The following is a 21,291-nucleotide window of genomic DNA, read 5'->3' on the forward strand; positions in this document are numbered from 1 at the left end:
CCACATAAGTGGAATAGCCTAGGGCCTCTTTTCATGGAAATCCGGCCCTGAAAAAAACCCATTAGAATCCCATTACAATACACAAAAATTTTAACAGATGGCAACCCCCCCCCCCCGCCCATGGCCCTCCTTAAAACAGGAAGGCCCTTGCGAGGGCAGCTTGGGGGAAAGCAGGATGTTCAGCACCAGATGTTCAGGTACCAATGCTAGGAGGACCCATATCACCTGCTCTAGCACTAGCCCCGACTGTAAACCTGGTGGAAGAGCTCTGTTTTGCAGGCCCTACAGAAAGCGGTAAGCTCTCAGGGGGCCCGCAGCTCCTTTGAGAGCTCATTCCACCTGATAGGGGCCAAGACCGAAAAGGACCTGTCCCTGGGCCAGTCGAGCATCCCTGGGGCCAAAAATGATCAACGAGTTGGTACCTGCAGAGCACAAGGCCCTGCAATGGACATAGGGCATAAGACAGTCCCTCAGGTATGTGGGTCCCAGACCGTGAAGGGCCTCAAAGGTCAACACCAAGACCTTGGGCCTGATCCCGGTCCACAACTGGCAACCAATACAGCCACCTCAGCACAGGCTGGATATGGGCCCTCCAAGATGTTCCTGTGAGGACCCTTGCAGCTGCATTCTGCACCAGCTCTAATTTCCAGGTCAGGGTCAAAGCCCATGCAGAGCGAGTTACAGAAATCAGTTCTGGAGGTGACTGTTGCATGCATCACTGTAGCTAGGTTAGTAAATGTTAGTAAATTGGATCTTAGTGAGCTATTTTACGGATAAAGTCTTGTGGCTTCAGCAGACTCAACCTGTCAAAGACGGAGGTCCTATGGCTAGGAAGGAAGGGCAGGTCAGGAAGTGTATTTACCCACTCTGGCTGGGATACAACATTGCACCCCTGGCCAAAAATCTGGGGGTGATCCTGGACGCCTCGCTATGTATGAAGGCACAGGTCATGAAGGTAGCCCGCCAGGAGTTTTACCATCTGCATCAAGCAAGGTTACTAGCACCCTACTGAGCACCTGGCCATGGTGATTCATGTGACCGTCACCTCCAGAATTGACTTCTGTAACTCACTTTACCCGGGCCTGCCCTTGTCTCTGACCTGGATACTGCAGCTGGTGCAAAATTCAGGTGCTAGGGTCCTCACAGGAACATCTTGGAGAACCCATATCCAGCCTGTGCTGAGGCAGCTCCATTGGTTGCTGGTTGTGACCCGGATCAGGTTCAAGGTTTTGGTTCTGACCTTTGAGGCCCTTCATGGTCTGGGACCCACATATCTGAGGGACTGCCTGTTACCTTATGCCCCCCACAGGGCTTTACACTCTATGGGTACCAACTTGTTGGTGGTTCCTGGCTCCCAGGAAGCTCGCCTGGCCTCGACCACGGCTAGGGCTTTTTCAGACCTGACCCCAACCTGGTGGAATGAGCTCCCGGAAGAGCTGAGGGCCCTGCAGGAGCTGTCTACGTCCCACAGGGCCTGCAATATGGAGCTCTTCCACCAGGTCTACAGTTGAGGCCAGGGCATGGAAAATCAGATGGGCCCCTCCAGGAAAGATAACCACTGGGCCAGACCATTGTCTTGTGGTAGATTGCCAGCATCCGTGGATTCCCCTGTGGTGGCACCGAGAGGGAGTGAGTTGTGTGAGGGTGGGAGGATACGTTTTTTGCTGCTGGGATATGTAATTTTAATGGGGCATAATAATTGTATTTTATGTGGAGGTTTTACTATGTAACCGGCTGTGAGATGGCTTGCTGATAGCGGCAGGAAATAAATATAATAATAATAATAATAATAACAATACTAATAATAATATCTGTGCCCCCACGTCCACCAGCAAGTACCACTTGCTGTGTATTCCTTTAATCGCGAGAGCAGTTTGGGGAGATGAGTTCCGGTGTGAACTGCAGGGGCTGTGGCGGTTGCTGTTTTACTTCATTTCTGCCCTGCATTTCTCCCCAAAGAAGATCAAAGCAGCTTACACTCTCCTCCACTTTATCCACACAACAACCCTGTGAGGTAGGTTAGGCAGGGGACATGTGACTGCCCCATGTCGGGATTCGAACCTGGGTCTCCCAGATCTTTGTTGGACATCTAACCACTACTCAGTCAAGGGAGAGCAACAGATTTAATCACAGACTTAATTTTGTTGGTTAAGAATAGAAGTTCTGTCTTCAGGGGCAGGACACAGCTGACAAGCTGATGATGGAGACCAGAGATGGGTATATATCATTGAGCCTTGGTGGTGATCCTTCAGGGACTTCAGGTTGGACCATGGAAGTGAATTACATAGCCAGGTAAGGGTTTATCCAGCAAGGCAAATGTTGAATCCTTAGGACAGGGTTCCTTTCTCAACATTTTTACCATTGAGAAACCCTTGAAATGTTTTTCAGGCTTTGAGAAACCCCCAAAGAGGCATGATTGTGCAGAATAGGGTTGGGAAGCATAGCTGAAGACACACCCACTCTGGGCCCCTCTTCATCTCCTACAGCAGTGGTGCCCAACCTTTTTATCACCGGGGACCACTCAACGCCTTTTACTGAGGCCCGGTGGGGGGGGGGTGGTAGATTACTCCTCTACTCTCAACCACTGCCCTAACGCTCTCTGATCGCTATGGTAATGTTTAAACATCCCTTCAAAATAAGATACAGGCACGCCACAACAATGAACATAAGGAACATTTTATTTTCATGGAAATTTTAACTCATGACAATGACAAATCAATGGGAACCCTGAGCTTGTTTCTCTGCAACGAGACAGTCCCATGTGCGCCTGCCAGATCGTGGATGAAGTAAAGGGTCGGGGGGGGGGGAGGCATCCTTCGCGGCCCACCTCCAGTTAGTCGACGGACCACATGTGGGGGATCGCTATCCTACAGGTCCATCATTGGCCATTTGGGGAGTGGTCATATCATCCAATATTAATTCCCACCAATTCAGGAAATCCTTCCAGGGCCATAAAGAAACCCTAAGCCTGGCTTAGACAGTAGACATTTCACACTTTTAAAAATAATTAAAATGGGAACACATGAAGCTGGCTTATACTAAATCAAACCCCTCTGGTTGATCAAACTTAGTAATGCCTGCCCAGATTGCCAGCAGCTCTCCAGGGTCTCAGGCAGAGGTTGGTCCCAACATGGTTCTGCCTGATCCTTTCTACTGGAGATGGCAAGGATTGAACCTGGGACTTTCTGCATGCAAAGCATATGCTTCACCACTGAACCACATATACCAGCAGCTATTCAGTTATGCAAGGCCTTCACTATAACTCCCTTTCCAGCTAGTCAAGGCTGCAGAAAATGTATTTCCAGTGGTAGCCACCCCTTCAAAGCTGATCCTGAACCAGAACTGTTCTGAAGTTCTCTCCCATTTATGTATATATATATATTTTGCAAAAGAGTGATCAGTTTAATGCACAACAGCACAAAAAGCAGTGTGAAATTGGGTGCAGAGAAGCTCAAACAGTTATCTTCAGTGTGGGAACAGGGGTGCATGTGGTATACCCCTGTTCTCTCATGTGCAAAATATTAGCACTATCTCCAGATAGTGGGTGGGGAAAACCTGAGAGCTGGCAGTTTAAGAATGCTATTCTATTAATTCCTGGCAGGAGCCAGAACTTGATTCAAGGGATCTAATGAAAGACACACATGCCCTGCCCAAAATCAGATAATTGGTATTTTTACCCTAACAACAATCTTGTGAGGTAGGCTGGGCTCACGTCTTAACCTTTAATCACTACACAGCACTGTTTCCTGGTTCACACCTCTGCCTCGCTGCCCTTATGCAATGTGACCAGGCCTGTCATTTTTCTCTCTGCTTCTGTGGCCAGGAGGTTGTCTGAGGTGAATAAGGAGACATTTCCCAGCGCTGACATTAAGGGTCTTTGCTCAGAGTGCCCCACAAGTCAAACCTGATGGGGTCATTTCAGCCCTTGTGAAGCCCTGCATTTGCAAATGCATCTGGGACAATTGAAGCACAATGACTTTCTCTCCCAGGAATTCAGCCTTGAGTTTGGCTTGCAACAAGCTGGCAGATCCTGGGTGGCGTTGGCGGCAGAGAGGGAAAAGCGAGACGGAGAAATCGCCTGGGTAATTTTGAGCTGGACAGTAGCCGCGTTGTGCCAAATTAGAAGAACAAACAACAAGACGGAGAGGGGAAGAGCAAATCCCTTCCACGCTTTGATCCGGTGCCAGGGTTTTGTTCTTGGCCTCCCTTCCAAGTTCACAGGCGGGTTTTCTCCAAATCTGTTTATCCCAGTGGGTTACCCCAATTGATGGGGAGTAATGAATCCTTTATGGCCACCCCGCCTTCCTTTTCGCCTTGACCCGTCCGTACTCTGCCACGTGAGTAGCAGGGCTAGTGGGCTGTCAATGCTGGCCTTGTGTGGAGGGAACAAAAGAGAACTTGATTTCTAGTAAAAGGAACAAGGAGGGGGAGAGACTCTCCCTCTCTTTCTGACATGGTCCATTTTGGGTTGTGTTGTACACAGGCATTAGGGTGCTTTATTTTGGGGCTAATGCGAGGCCTTCATGTGAGCCTGCCTCTACAAGGATGCTTATTTTCACTTCGGCTTCTGAATTGGAGCCCTTTTTATTTTTGAAATATCCATACAATGTTGTGCTGTAATCATGCTCCAGTCATTCTTTCTCTGTCTTCAGTATACTCTTTCCCATCCCTGCTTTGCTCTGATCTTTGTGGGAAGCATGTTCAATAAGATTGCTTGTTTTAAGTGAGGAAATTCCCAGAGGAGGAGGAGAAGAAGAAGAGTTGGTTCTTATATACCAAAGGAGTCTCAGAGCGGCTTACAATCGCCTTCCTTCCCTGAATGTTTCCTCTGCTTGCCTCGCTGAATTTATTTTTATTTTTTGTATCTGTGTCTCCACCCTCCTCCTTCCTGTGTCACATCAGGACACAAATGTTGGGCCTTCGCAGTGCTGCCCGCGGGAAAAGGATCGCCGCCAGCCCAAGAAGCGCGACGAGATTTTCTCCTCCCACGAGCCAAGCTGCCTTTGACATTAAAATAAAAGGAGAGAAATCGGTTTCTGCCGTGACCAGAAATGCTTACAATAAAGCTGCCTCAGATCTTCAGGATCCACCAAGTACCTCGTGTGAGTAAATATCTCACCCAGCTCTTACTGGGCACAAGGCTGCCCCCTTTTTCTTACTGATACACAAAGACTGCCCAGTACAGAAGTTACACTGATAAGAAAAAATTGGAACAGAGAGCAGCTCCCTTAGAATGTTCTCCATGTCCTTTAATGCTGGTAAACTTGCAAGTCTTCTACCTGTTTACCAGCATTAAAGGAAATGAAGAAATCCTAAGGGTGCATCTTGGTGTTCCCTTTTTCTTACTGGCAGGGGCTTTGAAGAACATTGCAGCAGGTAGAAATCCAGCAGGTAAAGCACCCTGCATCATGCACAAAGTGCTGCAGGAAGCTTACAGGTGTTAAAGCCCTGAGAGCCCTGCCACAGTGACAGAATCTGGAGTTCTCTAGTGTTGGATGTCTAAAGTCTGTGGCTTGAACTGGAAACTGAAGCCTGATGTACAGGGAAGCCTGATGAAACAGAAGCCTGATGTACACCTGCTGGGAAATACTGCTCTGCTGACCAGACTCCTTCTGTTCATATCAGGGGCCAATGCTACCTCACCTCCTGTGTTCAGTGCCTCAGGGCCAAGTCATTCAGAACTAAGTCACAAGTTAGGATAGTGCTAGGGTAGCCAAACCAGTTTTGGCAAATCCTGTAAATTCAGGAGACAGGCAAAGATTGAGTAGGAAAGGGAACTCACATAGGGTTGTCAAATCTGGACTGGGAAATTTCTGGATATTTGGGGATGGAGTCTAGGGACAGAAGGGCTCTCAGTGAGAACAATGCCTTAGATTCCACCTTCCAAAGTAGTTGTTTTCTCTCGGGGAGCTGATCTCTGTAGTTCGGAGATCAGCCTGTATTCTGGGAGTTCTCCAGGCCTCACCTAGAGGTTGGGTACCTTAGCAGCTCACGGGGGGGGGGGATATGATCCTAGTGATGGATCCAGCCTTGCAGGCCCAGTTCTGTCCTTGCCCACCCCCTCTTCTGGCTTGGCGTCAACTCCAGGTGGGTGGCAAAAGGAACTCTCTCGGTAACCATCGACGCTGCTTTAAAGCAGGGGTAGTCAACCTGTGGTCCTCCAGATGTTCGTGGACTACAATTGGCAGGGGCTCATGGGAAGGGGAAGGGGCTCGTGGGAATTGTAGTCCATGAACATCTGGAGGACCAAAGGTTGACTACCCCTGCTTTAAAGTACAGGGTCACAGCTGGGAGAATCAGGACCCCTAGCGGCCCCTTTTACACCTCTGTGGTCTCTCACAGCCCCAGCATGTGGTCACTGTGGGACAAGTTACTGCCAGGGTACACGCCTCTAGAGAAGCTGCTTGCCAAGCTCCTTCCCCCGGCCCTGGTTCTTCCCTTTGCACAGGGCTAGCATTTCCGAGGGTGGGGGGAACAATACGTGGACCAGAGAACTATGGACCACTTCCAATTTATGAAAGATTTTATTAAAATTACAAGGCGTTAAAAAGCAGATTTTTAGCACAGCACAGAGTCAAACAAAAGAGACCCAAAGAAACTGGATGAAACACAATCCTTCTGTCCCTCTGCTGAACATAACCTATCTGATGTTAAGTACAGGGCAGGCACCTTTGCTTAAAGAGGGTCCAGAGTTTCGTTGCATTGCTCACATGTCCAAGGTGGCTGCTCACCTCTTCTCCCAAGAGCAAGCTCCTACCCTGATGTTCAGCAGGCGAAAGACCAAGAGCCAAAGACCCAAAGACCAAAGACCCTTCCTGGGATCTGCATCATATATACTTTTCTGTCCCCTCCCACAGGAAGCCCCATACCTAGGAATTCTGGGAAGCAGCAGCTCCCCCCCCCCCATTCCAGGGATTTGCTTCTTAACCAGGTCAATTCACATTTGAAAGGGAAGGTGAAGAAGGGCTTAGCAGCCCCTTCCTGCCCCTCTCCCCAGCCCAGAGGAAAAAAACTGTCCTTTCCAAAATAGCAAGGGAGGCATTCCATCACAGCTCTCTGAAGCTGTCATTTCCTGGAGGGGAACTGATCTCTGTAGCCTGGAGTTCAGGTCTAAACTCCAGGCTGTGTTTTGATGCTGGTAATGGTAACCTGTGTTACCTTTATAGCAACTATGATGAATGAATGACATGTTACAAGGCACCTGGGAACCTTCTGTTCTCTTCCTGATGTGAATGCTAGGCCATGGGTGATGTGAAGGATCAGCAAGAGGAGACACACAACCTTTTCCCCATCCTCTGGAACTCTTTCTTTCAGTTTTTAACCGCATCCCGACTTGTTTCCCCCATCCAGGACGCCAAAGATTATTTTTTTATAAAGACAGGTCATGAGAAAAACAGCCTTGGGATGCAGGTAGGTGCAGAGGAGAACTGATAGTAGGAACCAACTTATTTTTCCTCATTGCTGGTTCTTCTATATTATTATTGTTTGTTTGATTTTTATACCACCCTCCCAGTGGACCAGCTCAGGGCAGTGTACAACTTATAACACACAAAGATACAGATTAAAAGCATACAATTTAAATTAGACTTACATTTAAAAAAGCATTTAACATACACAGTGTCTACATCAACAAATGGGTATTATATCGCTTCGGCTCTCCTAGGACTGGACTTCAGTCCGGTTCGCCAGATTAGAAGCCACCACTCTTAAACCACTATATCAAGCTGGCACCACACCAAGCTCATAAATCCCAGGTTTCCTTAGCAAGGTAGGGCATGTCTAAACTGGTTCTATTGACATGGGTTCTCTTCCAAGGAACTGTGGGACTTGTTCTCAAAACTACAAGTGTCATGGCTCTTTAGGGAACTACAATTCCCAAGGCTCTTTAATGAGAACTCATGTCACTTGAACTGGCATCCTTACTGGAGTGATAAGGTTAAGGATCATTTGCAGCATCTTTTCATTCAGCTGCAGACTCAGGATGGCATTTATAGGACCCTAAAGCAATTTAAGCCCATAGCTTAAAGCCACTTTTGTGCCTGCAGAATACATATAGCCACAGAATATGGATTACCAGCTCTTATTGTCCTGCAGATCTTCTGGGAAGATGGCATCATCTCGGGCTACCGTCACCCCAAAAGCTCCGCCTTGGACTGCATCCTCAGCTCCTTCCAAATGAACAATGAAACCATCAATATTTGGACACATTTTCTCCCCACCTGGTAAGTCTTCTGATTACACTTTTGTGAATAGCTGCGGCTTGCCCAGGAGGGCGATGAATGAATGAATGAATGAATGAATGAATGAATGAATGAATGAATGAATGAATGAATGAATGAATGAATGAATGAATGAATGGTGTCTTACTGCATTTTCCAGCAGCCTCCTTTATGGCTCCTTCACAGCAGTTTTGTAGCACTGGAACATAAAGTTTTCAGTCTTGTAGCCAGTTTGCTACAATTGGGAAGTAGGGTATGTTGGAAACGTTTAAATTTTGCAGGGTGTAAGTTTCCCTTTGGGTTTTCCAGGTGGTCTTGTAAACATATAGAAGGGCTATTTGGTGGTGGTTCAGCCTGCCCTACACGATACCCGTGACTCTTTCTTTCTTTCTTTCTTTCTTTCTTTCTTTCTTTCTTTCTTTCTTTCTTTCTTTCTTTCTTTCTTTCTTTCTTTCTTTCTTTCTTTCTTTCTTTCTTTCTTTCTTTCTTTCTTTCTTTCTTTCTTTCTTTCTTTCTCTCTTTCTCTCTTTCTCTCTTTCTCTCTTTCTCTCTTTCTCTATTTCTCTATTTCTCTCTTTCTTTCTCTCTCTCTCTCTCTCTCTCTCTCTCTCTCTCTCTCTCTCTCGGCGGCGGCGGTGTTGTGCCACGTACCTCATAACCCCAGGGAAGGAATAGCGAATTACCGCAAACAAAACCCTAAAACGTGGATTTGAGTTAAGACAGCTTTCAAAAGTTATTAAAATCTGAATTTTCCAAGGGTTATGTCTTAGGCCAGTTTCCTCTGCACTAGCTGCTGAGTGCTGTGAATTTCTGGTAGGATTGCTGTGAGAGGCAGCACCTGAAAAAGGAGTTTTGCCAATTCCAGACTGGGAAATCCTTGGCTATTTGGGGGTGGAGTCTGGGGAGGATGGGATTTGGGGCAGAGAAGGAACCTCAGTGGGGTATAATACTGCCATCTACCCTCCAAAGCATTTTCTCCAGGGGAACTCAATTATTTAGTCTGGAGATAAATTCTAATTCTAGGAGATCTCCAAGTTTCACCTGGAGGGGCTGTGACTGGCATGGAGCATCTGACTGGCATGGAGGAAGTCACAGTGTCAGGTTCCTAGTTGACTTTTCCATAAGCAGACTTGGCATGTTCCGAAAAAGTGGTTTATTAAAAAGAAAAAAACTAAGCTCATGATATTTTTTGTTAAGAGTGGTTGGTAATACATGTAAAAAACTGATACAGTTCTTATTAGTTCTACCTTCAGCTCACATCACGGCACCCTACAGTGTAAGGTGACCTCCTCACTTTCCCAGGCACAGTTGTAACACCCAGGTACAAATTCCAACCTCCAGACTCCATGTCTGCAAGGTCACTGCATTACAGGTGACACTGAAGCTTACTCTCCTCCCAAGCACCCTCCTGTCAACAAGGTTAACACATAACCGAGATTAAAGTGAAACTTTAAACAGCCCCATACATCAAAGCAAGCCCAAGTTTATCAAATGCCCCATTCCCCTTTTGCAGAAAACACAGACATAGATGATGCATACAGTAAGACCATGGCAGGTTGCAAATGCCAACCTGACTCCCAGGTTCAGATGGATGCAGGTAATGTGAAGATTTCTCCTAAGACCATGGCACTAGTTCCTGGCCTGGACCTCCATCTCCTCACCCCACACCCATTCTTCATTGCCTTTTATGACAATCTTGACTACCTTTGCTTCACTGAGAGTGTTCATGCAACAAACAGAGAAACAAAACAGCCTTTCTAGCAGTGTCTCTGTGGCCCTAGGAAAACAGACCACTCTGGAAGAAACGAGTCTTCAGTGAAATGCAGTGGGATGAAATAAATATGTTCCGATTCCTTCCCCTTCTAGGTATTTTTTGTGGCGATTCCTGATGGTGTCCTACTGTCTGGATTTTTGGCGGGATAGCTACAGCTGGCCATTCCTGGCCTACATGTGGCTTGTTTGCCTCTACCCATTCACATCCAGCTGTGCCCACACTTTCAGCACCATGTCAACTCATGCCAGACACATCTGTTACTTCTTGGACTATGGATCGCTCAGCCTCTACAGTTTAGGTAAGGCATGGATACAGATAAAAGGAAGGCAGCGGGGGCAATTATTCAAAAAACCTCTGAAATTCTGTCCTAATGCTATTGGTTTTAGGCAGTTTGGTGAAGAACTGAGCCCGCTGGATCCAGGTGATACTCACTGCAAGATTTCGGTTCTTCTGGCAGGGCATTTAAAGATGTCAATCTGGGGGCAGGTCCCCAGGTCCCACCTGGAGGCTGACATCCCTTGGTTTTACCCATTTTGGACTGCGGCTCATTGTCCCACCAAACATTCAGTGGGAGCCCTTGAAAACTGAGCAGTCTGTCATTTGTATAGCCTGTTACTGTCTCCACTTCTGTGTATCTCCATCCCCTGTTCAGCTATGTACCAGCCCCTCTTTCCCAGTCGCCACCCCCTTGAGTCTCAAGAGAGCACAGCTTGGTCTACACGATATAACTTGCCACTTTCCTAAATGGCGATGTCTGATGAGTATTGATCATTGCAAATCATGATACGTTTTTGTGGGGTGTAAAAAGTATTTTAAAAAATACTTTCCATCAGAATGTGTCCTCACCACCAGTTAGAGTTCTAGGGGTTCCATGTCCCATAGGTCCTTGGTAAAGGTAAAGGTAAAGGTATCCCCTGTGCAAGCACCGAGTCATGTCTGACCCTTGGGGTGACGCCCTCCAGCGTTTTCATGGCAGACTCAATACGGGGTGGTTTGCCAGTGCCTTCCCCAGTCATGACCGTTTACCCCCCAGCAAGCAAGCTGGGTACTCATTTTACCGACCTCGGAAGGATGGAAGGCTGAGTCAACCTTGAGCCGGCTGCTGGGATTGAACTCCCAGCCTCATGGGCAAAGCTTTCAGGTGGCTGCCTTACCACTCTGCGCCACAATAGGTCCTTGGCGCCTTTCTAAAAGGAAGTTGTAGAAGCCATTATTTTGAAGGAGAACCATAGACATACGAAAAGCTGGATAGTCTCCATTCTTTTAGACGGTTTGGAATCTGATGGCCACAGACCAAGAAAGATCAGGTGGATTCCTAAAATAGGAAGCTAACACCTCTAATGCCCAATGCACACGATAACCATACAAAGTGAACAAATATGTCATAAGAAAGCAGGAACGTCCCTGTGGTGACAGTATCATGTAGACCAGAGCAGAGAATCCCTAACATGAAGTCAAGTGCATATTTTTTGCACCCCTGTGGCAGGCACACTGGAGAATGTGTGGAGTCACTCCCCTTAACAGCATGTGTTTGTCTGTTTATAGGCTGTGCTTTCACGTATGGAGCCTATACAATGCCCGACTGCTGGGTGAACAGCCCTTTGCACCATTACTTTGTCCCCACGGCTGCCTTTAATTCCTTTGTCTGCACAAGCCTCTCTTGTTACTCCCGGTATGTAAGACTTTCTTGCAGTACGAAGAAAGGAGCTGAAATGAATTGAGCTTTTGCGCAAATTCAGATACAGCACTATTGAGTTCTGAAAGGTTCCAAATTCTGATACTCAGTTTTGCTTAAACCCAATCCTTAAATATAATTATCAAGCCTCAAATCAAGCAAAATCCAGATAATTTCTCTGAGTTAATCTCGTGAGTTAAATGGTTAAGAATCTCTTGTCTAAATTCATTCCAGCTCTAAACAAGAACTGTGTTCTGCAAGCAGTCAGCAATCTCTTCTTTCTTCACTTTCTCAGAATTTTCTTTACATTTATAAACACAAATATCAGTGGAAAGAGATTTAGGTTTTTCAATGCTATTTTTAAACATGCGATCCTCAATGGAATCAAGATTCAATACAGTACAGCAGTCAAGAGTGTGGGCTTAGACTGGGAAGAAGAACTGTTCTTTGTACCCTGCTTTTTACTACCCAAAAGAGCATCAAAGTGGCTTCCAGTCACCCACCCTTTCTCTCTCCGTGGTGGCCTCTAATCTGGAAAACCAGATCTGATTCTCCACCCCTCCACATGCAGCCAGCTTGGGTAACCATGGGCCAGTCACAGTTCTCAGAGCTCTCAGCCTCACCTACCTCACAGGGTGTCTGTTGTGGGGAGAGGAAGGACAGGAGATAGTAATCCGCTCTAAGACTCCTTCAGGTAATAAACAGTAAGTACTGTGTTCAGTTTTGGGCACCACAGTTGAAGAGGGATGTAGACAAACTGGAGCGTGTCCAGAGGAGGGCAACAAAGATGGTGAGGGGTTTGGAGACCAAGACGTATGAGGGAAGGTTGGGAGAACTTGGTCTGTTTAGCCTGGAGAGAAGATGACTAAGAGGTGATACGATAACCATCTTCAAATACATGAAAGGCTGTCATATGCAGGATGAAGCAGAATTGTTTTCTGTTGTCCCTGAGTGTTAGACTAGAACCAATGGGTTTAAATTAATTCAAAAGAACTTTCGGCTAAACATCCGGAAGAAGTTCCTGACAGAGCGGTTCCTCAGTGGAACAGGCTTCCTGAGGAGGCGGTGAGTTCTCCTTCTTTGGAAGTTTTTAAGCAAAGGCTAGATAGCCATCTGATTCTGTGAACTTATGCAGGTTGTAAGGATCTGTGTCCATGCTTGGCTCTTGTGACTCTTTCTGCATGCCCAGGGAAATGTCAATCACCAATTTACAATCAGAAAAGAAATTTCTTCCAGGCCAGGGTTTTTTTTTGGGGGGGGGGCGGCATGATCTGGGCATGAAATTGGGATCACTATGGGTGGGCAAGTAGTTGTGAATTCCCTGCATTCTGCAGGTGATTGGACTAGATGACTCTGGAGATCCCTTCCAACTATGTCTCTATGGTACAACCCCCTCCAAACACTCTTATACCCCACTAAGGCTCACCCCCCAAACCCCACCCTATTTAGCCTTAACCCCCTAATCTTCAGGCATTTCCCAAACCATATTTGGCTACTCTAGCTCCTGTGCTTTTAGCAGCTACAGCGTAGGGAGGAATGAAGCAGAAGCTGTACCTTTCCAGTGCAACAGTACAGTGACCTGGAGATGTTTTTGTTATTAGATTTCTGTTACCTACACATTCAACCCACTTAAAATGCTCTCCAGCCCTTCTCATGCTGTTGGCCTAGCTACATGTTACAAAATCCTCGGGCCAAGTGCCCAGTTCCACCAAAAAGACTTTCAATCAGGCATGTTGTGAAGCGCAGCATTACTCCCCTCTCCCCCTTTTGCTTTTACTTTACTCAAGCTGCCTCTCGCTCATCGCTGGTGGACCTCAGCTTGGGATGCTGATGGGCCTCAGCTCCATTCAATTGATGTAGGCCAACAGTCAGCCCACATATAATATCCAAGAAGTCATCCTGCTCTCGCTAATTGTTCATGCAAGAAACCTGTGGAGTGAAGAAATTCTGACCTTGGGGGTTTGATTCGTCCTACGATGGGTCAGGAGGGAAAGATCCAATCAATCTCAGCTTGGAGATAAGGAAATGGCGGAATAGGGAAATAGGGAAGAGGTAACTTTTCTTCGAGGCACAGGACAAAGGAGAGTGCCATCTTGTTTGAGACTGTAAGCCAAACTTTGGTTTCACAATGTTGCCTTGTGTCTCTTCTGTGTGTTGCCTGTTTTATGATAAGTTTCTTTTTAGGAGCTTGAGAAAGGTGGCCAGATTGGAGGGACATCTGGGGGCACCTGGCAAATTGTACTTATGTTGAAATTTAAAAATATATATTACAATACTATTTTTGCATTTTATACGTTCTATGAAAATTTTTGTTGCTCCATATAGACCACATTTTTAATCAAGACCCCCCCCCCCAAGTCAATGGTGTCCCGCTTTACCAATGTTAAAATCTGGTCACCTTAAGCTTGAGCAACAGGCCCTGCCCTAAAGTAACCTACTGGGCTTGGGCTGGCATCGAAGTCCTGTTCAGAATACCATCAATGCTGCGGGGCAAAATGTTTATTGGAGGACTACACAGAACTAAAAGCAAAGGAGAGTGAGAGGAACATTTTAATTGTGAAGCCAGAAGTGAAAGAGTTAAAGGATGAACAATCTGTTTCCTGTTTGCAGCAGGAATGGCTGGAGAAACTGCTTTTAGTGGTATAGCAATTGTAGACAGCAAAAAAGTTATGAATGCTTGGCAGATACAGGGGGCAACGAGAGTTCAATCCACACAACAGCACAAGAGGGACCAATTTGTTGGGCTGGAACCATGCCAGTGGAGGCCTATGGATCGTCTATCCCAAATCAACCCAGGGCATATGTGGATATGCAGTTCAGTTCATGGACATGACGGCTTCCCATCTTGGTCTGTTCCATATCGGACCCTAAGTTGGAGGGAACTTGTTGTATGGTTGAGGACGATGCGGCAAGGAAGATCTGTATGGCTTCCTTCCCAGGTTAGAGCGGTATGAGTGGCGGTTTGCGGGTTCCGTCTGCGCCCCTCTTCCCACCTCCCACCCCAGGAGTTGATCTATTGCGGAACTAGTACTTAAGGCTGGGCGCTAGGAGCCCTCCTTGGGGCACCCCCTCCCTGCCGCGAAGCCCTCTCCCCCGGCCCCCTCCCGCCCCAGGCTCCCGGCTTTGGTGCGGGGAAAGGAGCTGGGCAGGCATGTTTGCGACGCTGCAACCCAGCTCCTTTCCTCACTCCAAAGCCTCACCCGGTTGGCCCGCTGACGTCTGGGACAAGCCAAGGGGCTAATCAGTCCCTTGGTCCCGGACTGACACTCGGATTGGCCCCTTCGAGTTTTTATCCCAGACTCGCCCCCGCCCCTTTCTCCACCCACTTATCTCTTACTCTTTTATTTTTACCCCTCTCATGGGAGCAGTTTACAGGTGAGAGTAGTCAAGTAAGTTTTCTGTAGTATCTTCTTCTTGATTAGTGAGATTGTGTTGTTTTTATGTCTGAGGTTTTAATGGGGGTTTTACGGGGATTTTATTCAGACACATGTAACCCGCCACGAGCCGTTTGGGAGTGGCGGATAATAAATAATAATTAATAATAATAATAATAATAATAATAATAATAATAATAATAATAATAATAATGTCATGCAATGAAACAAGAAGCTAAGTATGCCAGTCAGCAAAAGGTAACTATGAGACAGCAGTTCCAAGAGATAAGGAAGGATGCAGCTGACGGTGGCGAATTTGTGAGTTGAGAATCCACGGCAGGCACAAAGTTCCCCCTCCCCAAAAGACAGAATTGGTGGGGCCCTCCTCAGAGAAGACAGAGAAAGTAGAATGACTTCCCAAGGACTTGGAAATGGAAAGGGGAACGTGGCAAGCACTTCCCCTTTTAGGAAGGGGAGTATATCTTTAACTATAATGGGGGAGAAGGGAGGAAAGGAACATTCTATTCCTCAGAAGACTTTCTAGCTGCTCAGTATAATTGCTTCACTTTGGTAGGGTATAGAAAAATGGCAAGCTGAAGCAGCTGGGGGTGGGTGGGAACCAGCAGGTTTATTTGGAATTATGGATTGTTGTACTGTGAATGTATGCTGAACGATGTTTTAAAAGGGTCAGAGATCTGAAGACAGCTAGTGGTGCCCTGAGGATAAAGAGAGAAAATGCTACTTTCAGGGTATTTGGGGGCAAAAAAGACTTTGGCTCAGGTTTCTCATTCATTTTATTGGCCGAATATCAATAGCAGTATACCTTACCTGTGGAATACACCAAAGGATGGGCATTCCCCAGGATCATCCTAAAGTGCCATGAAGGCCTTTCCTAGTGAGTGATCAAGTGTTGTGGTATGTTTCCACTGATGTCATGGGTCCTTTTCCCAGAACATGTTCAGGCAAACAATATGTGGTTTTCGTAGTAGATCACGTATGTATTTCCATATGTTGCCGTTCTTGGCTGCACAACAGCGGTTCACATTGCCAAATCCTGTTGGATTTTTGCCTGACTTTCGGGTGGCCTAAAGTATTAATTTCAGATAAGGGGACAAATTTCACTTCGAAATCGATGCAAAGGGTTTACGAGCTTGCCGGGATTAAGCGGATTAACGGAAGCTGAACAATTCCGCAGGGCCTGCAAAAGGGAGCTCCTCCGCCAGGCATTTGGTTGAGGTCGACCCAAGCCAATCACCTTCCATTGGCCCCCGAGCCTCCCTCCTATGGAAACCACTGCTGGTCTGTCCAACCACAGGGCCATCAGTACGCCATAGCTGATTCAAGATTCTTTCCATTGTTCTACCGTCTAATATACTGGCTACTATTACCATTGTATTATTATCACAATTATTGAGTTGCCTGTATTGTTCCTGTTCTGTAAACTGCCTTAAACCTTCAGGGAGGGTGGTATATAAATATAATAATAATTACATGTGGGGGACCACCGCTCTACAAAACAGTGGTTCTCAACCTTCCTAATGCCATGGCCCTTTAATACAGTTCCTCATGTTGTGGTGACCCCCCAACCATAAAATTATGCAAGTGATCCTTCACAGAAATTAAACCAAAACTGACCAATGGCGTGAAGATCCATTGTTCATGATTGCATATAAATTGTATATAAATTGGTGGGCATCTTCAGGAGGAGCGGCAACAGCGGTAGTGCCCCCCCCAAGCTGCTCACCCTGCTGTGACCCCTGTGAAAGGGCCGTTCGACCCCCAACGGGGTCCTGACCCCCAGGTTAACCACTGCTATAAAACATCACTTTTCTGCCTCCATAGATGGCAGCATTTTTGGACCTGTCATTTCTTAAGTGCTAACATGTCGAACATGCCTCTGTTCAGTTGCACAAGCCTCCAGTAGGTTTTAGCTGTTCCTGCGAAGAACCGAGGTGAAGAACTGCTTGAGAACAATTAATTGCCTCATGGCAGAAAGTGTGGATGGCTTCCACTGATGACTGCTTCTCCTTTGCAAAATGGAAGAGCAGGAGAGAGCTGTGGCACCAAGGAATCACGAATTAATTGATCTGACATATATCAGAACATTTCCAGCTGCAAATGAGTTTATGAGATACTAAAGCATGGAACTGTACTTAATGTTCTTACTGGATCTCAAAATGGCTGCTGCCCTTGGTTTCTGTTCTCAGCTGACGTATCCGCTCAGGTTCCAAATGCCAGATTTTGTTTTTTCCCTCTATTAATGTTGATTCCAGAGGACGACCAAGAGAGCCTTATCTTATTGAGCAGGGGGTTGGACTGGATGGCCTACATCAGGGGTAGTCAACCTGTGGTCCTCCAGATGTTCATGGACTACAATTCCCATGAGCCCCTGCCAGCAAACAGTAGCAGGGGCTCATGGGAATTGTAGTCCACGGACATCTGGAGGACCACAGGTTGACTACCACTGGCCTACATGACCCCTTCCAACTATGATTCTAAAGGAAGTTTACGTTGAAGGGCTTTTTTTTGTATTATTGAGCGTATCCTCTTAAAAGGGCTGGGATGTTGAATTATCATAAGCCTTGCATCTTTTCCCAAGATGCTTTGTGATACATAAATGGCCCTTCTGTTGGGCAAGCCGAAGTGTTTGGCCTGAAGGACCAATCATAGTGACGGGGGTGGGTAATCCGATCAGGCACAATTCTGAGCAAGCCTCATTAAAATGAATCCAAGTTGCTCAAGAGCAGGGGTAGTCAAACTGCGGCCCTCCAGATGTCCATGGACTACAATTCCTGGCAGGGGCTCCTGGGAATTGTAGTCCATGGACATCTGGAGGGCCGCAGTTTGACTACCCCTGCTCAAGAGCTTCCATCAGTTTCAAGGAGGTTTGTCTAGAAAAGCCTGCCAGCTGACTGTGTCCGATTTTAATTAGAGTAACGGTCCAGGGTTTCCTACCTCAGACAGAAAGAAAGCGCCTTGTTCTGAAATCTCATTGCTTGAGTGTCCTAATGATGGCTTTCTTTGAGCATATTAATTTTAGTCTCAAAAATATTTATGTCGGACACCTTGGCCTTTGGAATGCCCTCCCCCCTGAAGCTTGTCTGCTGACTACTTGGTTTTCTTTTAGGTATTTGGCCAAAGTACAGTTTTTACCCAGGCTTTTTATTTGAGGTTTTGCCTTATCAACTTTTTAATGCTCTGCTTCTTGGTAGTTTTATGCTGCTTGTGTCCAATGGCTTAATCTTAACATTGTAACATGGTTTTATTAGTAAGCCGCCTTAATACCCTATATAAATAAAAACAGAAGATTATCTTAATAAAATAAGGTCTTTAAATAATTGGTTTCATTCAAAGGGGAGGGGAACTACTGAGGGCATTGAGGAAGCTAGGACCACACATCATACTATTTAGGTTCTTAACACACTTTGTCAAGGTGAGGCTTTCTGCCCCTCCCCCTTCCGGCCTTTGTGTCTTTTGTTTCCCTGATCTCTTCTTCTCTCTCCTCCCTAACAAGGAGCCATCTTGGTGTTGTGGTTAAGAGTGGTGAACTCTAATCTGGTGAGCCGGGTTTGGTTCCCCTCTTCCCCGCATGTAGCGAGCTGGGTGACCTTGCATTAGTCACAGTCCTGTTAGACCTGTTTTCACAGAGCAGTCCTGTCAGAGTTCCCTCAGACCCGCCTACCTCACAGGGTGTCTGTTGTGGGGAGAGGAAGGGAAAGTGATTGTCAGCCACTTCGAGACTCCTCCAGGTAGTATAAAGTGGGGTATAAAACACAACTCTTCTTTTTCTTCTTCCATTCTCTTCCCCTTGGTGGTCCTCTGGATGCCCCCAGGAAGTCTATCAACAAGGGCAGTAGGCCAACTGCCCTCTCTCTATTTTTTACCCTACCCAAGAACTGTCATTTATAGATAGACTGCATCTGAATAGAGAGGTTCTGTTTATTCATTGCAGCTGGTAGCTATTGATGGACCCTTTCTCCACAAGTCTTGTGCCGCTTTAAAGCTAGCTCTGCCTCTGTGCGTTAAATATAAGCTGCTTTTCAAAAGCTCTTTGTGGGTTTCTTTAGTTGCATTTCCAAGCTGTTTTAAATTACCACTTCTTTCTGGCTTTCTCTGTCTCTAGATTCCTGGAACTGGAGCGCCCCCCACTGAGCAAGATCCTGAGGACAGCAGCTTTTGTTTACCCCTTCATCTTTGACAACATACCGCTATTCTACAGGGTAAGCTCATCTTGGAAGCCATGCGGTCCCAGCACATGCTCATGCTCACTCTCTGTGTTGTGGGTGATCCAGAAAGTAACATGGAATTATCTTTCAGAATTAGGGTTGCCAGGACTGTTGGGCTAGCTAGCAGGGCATTGGGGGGGGGGGACTTACTGAGAGTGGGAATGGAAGAAGCCTGGGGGAAAAAGTGACATTTCTACATCTTCCAGAAGGACATCAAGACGAGGGCAGCACTCTGGTTTGAGAGTCAGCTTAGTGTACTGGTTAGGAGCTTTGATTTCAAATCTGGAAAGCCGGGTTTGATTCCCCACTCCTCCTCCACATGCAGCCAGCTGGGTGACCTTGGGCTTGCCTGATAAAGCTATTCTGACCCAGTAGTAATATCAGGGCTCTCTCAGCCTCACTTACCTCACAGGTGTCTGTTGTGGGGAGAGGAAAGGGAAGGCGATTGGAAGCCGCTTTGAGACTCTTTCAGGAAGAGAAAAAGCAGCATATAAGAATCAACTCTTTTTCTTCTTCATCTGTAGAGTGCTATTCTCTCATTATTGCTGTGTCTATTCACCTGGTTTCCCCTCTAGAGTGCTCCTGAGTAAATCATACTATAATTTATTTTGTTGTATTGTTATTACAGGTTAGAACAGTGGTCCCCAACGTGGTGCCCGTTTTCAGAAAGTGGGTGTGGCCCAATGGGGCTTTTGCCCATCAGGTTTTTGGTTAGCCATTGGAGATCTGGTTGGTGGCTCAGAGCAGCGCCACTGGTGCAGAATCCATCACTGTGCAGCCACCATTTTGTTACTGGCATCACTCCCTATGGCAGCCATTCTGTCACTGCCATTTTGTGTCAAAATTCCAAAGGTCGCTGCAGGCTCAAAAAAGTTGGGGACTGTGATAATTTTTTCCCTTACCTACCACCTCCAGGTATGCCAGTTTCTTCCTTTTCTGGTTCACATTTCTTCTTCTTTCAGCTTCTTTTCTGTTTTGGTGAAGACTGTGCTTGGAACGATGCCATAGCTGGTTATTTCTATCACCTTTTCTTCGCCTTCCTCACCGGCTTCCTCTTTGCATCCCACCTTCCCGAACGCCTGGCTCCTGGTCGCTTTGATTACATAGGTAAGAGCAGAGCTTCAACCAGCCTTCTTCACTAGGTGGAGTAATCTTATTTCCCGATGATATTTCAGAAAAATGGGTTGAAAAATGAGTGAAGAATAGAACCTTCTAGAACCTTCACAACAAACCAGGGTGTCCACAGGTATTTCAGTAGCCCTGAATTGTTAAACCCCTGAAATGTGCCCAATGAAGAAGACCTGACCTGGGTGTCCCTTCAGATCTCAGAAATGGAGTGGGATTGGCCCTGGTTAGTACTACGTCCACTTCAAGAAGGACATAGATAAAATTGAAAGGGTACAGAGGAGAGCGACGAAGATGATCTGGGGCCAAGGGACCAAGCCCTATGAAGATAGGTTGAGGGACTTGGGAATGTTTAGCCTGGAGAAAAGGAGGCTGAGAGGGGACATGATAGCCCTCTTTAAGTATTTGAAAGGTTGTCGCTTGGAGGAGGGCAGGATGCTGTTTCCGTTGGCTGCAGAGGAGAGGACACCCAGTAATGGGTTTAAACTACAAGTACAACGATATAGGCTAGATATCAGGAAAAAAATTTTCACAGTCAGAGTAGTTCAGCAGTGGAATAGGCTGCCTAAGGAGGTGGTGAGCTCCCCCTCACTGGCAGTCTTCAAGCAAAGGTTGGATACACACTTTTCTTGGATGCTTTAGGATGCTCTGGGTTGATCCTGCGTTGAGCAGGAGGTTGGACTAGATGGCCTGTATGACCCCTTCCAACTCTATGATTCTATGATTCTAGTACCATCAAGGACTTGTGAACTGTACTAAGCAAGCTTCAAGCTACAATACAGTTTTAAGAGAGACTAAAATCTCTTGTTCAGCTCTTTAAGGGTCTTCCCCCATGTTTGCCACAGGTACTGCTGAACAGACCTGAGCTGGGAATTCTGTGTTGAAACTGTTTATTAAT

General features: G+C 46.5%; 1 protein-coding gene across 2 annotated transcripts in view; it reads left to right on the forward strand.

Annotated features, from left to right (window-relative positions):
• The window catches only part of PAQR6 (progestin and adipoQ receptor family member 6), a 35,137-nt gene that overhangs the window by 4,229 nt on the left and 9,617 nt on the right, over positions 1–21,291 (forward strand). For both annotated transcript variants that reach the window (XM_077327095.1, XM_077327103.1), the window contains exons 2-7: positions 4,903–5,102; positions 8,095–8,222; positions 10,086–10,291; positions 11,539–11,665; positions 19,166–19,262; positions 20,231–20,375. In XM_077327095.1, coding sequence (XP_077183210.1) covers positions 5,052–5,102; positions 8,095–8,222; positions 10,086–10,291; positions 11,539–11,665; positions 19,166–19,262; positions 20,231–20,375 — 754 coding nt within the window. In that variant the 5' untranslated portion in view covers positions 4,903–5,051. The remainder of the gene's footprint in view (positions 1–4,902; positions 5,103–8,094; positions 8,223–10,085; positions 10,292–11,538; positions 11,666–19,165; positions 19,263–20,230; positions 20,376–21,291) is intronic.

Source organism: Paroedura picta, chromosome 1, assembly GCF_049243985.1.
Source record: "Paroedura picta isolate Pp20150507F chromosome 1, Ppicta_v3.0, whole genome shotgun sequence".
NCBI lineage: Eukaryota > Metazoa > Chordata > Lepidosauria > Squamata > Gekkonidae > Paroedura > Paroedura picta.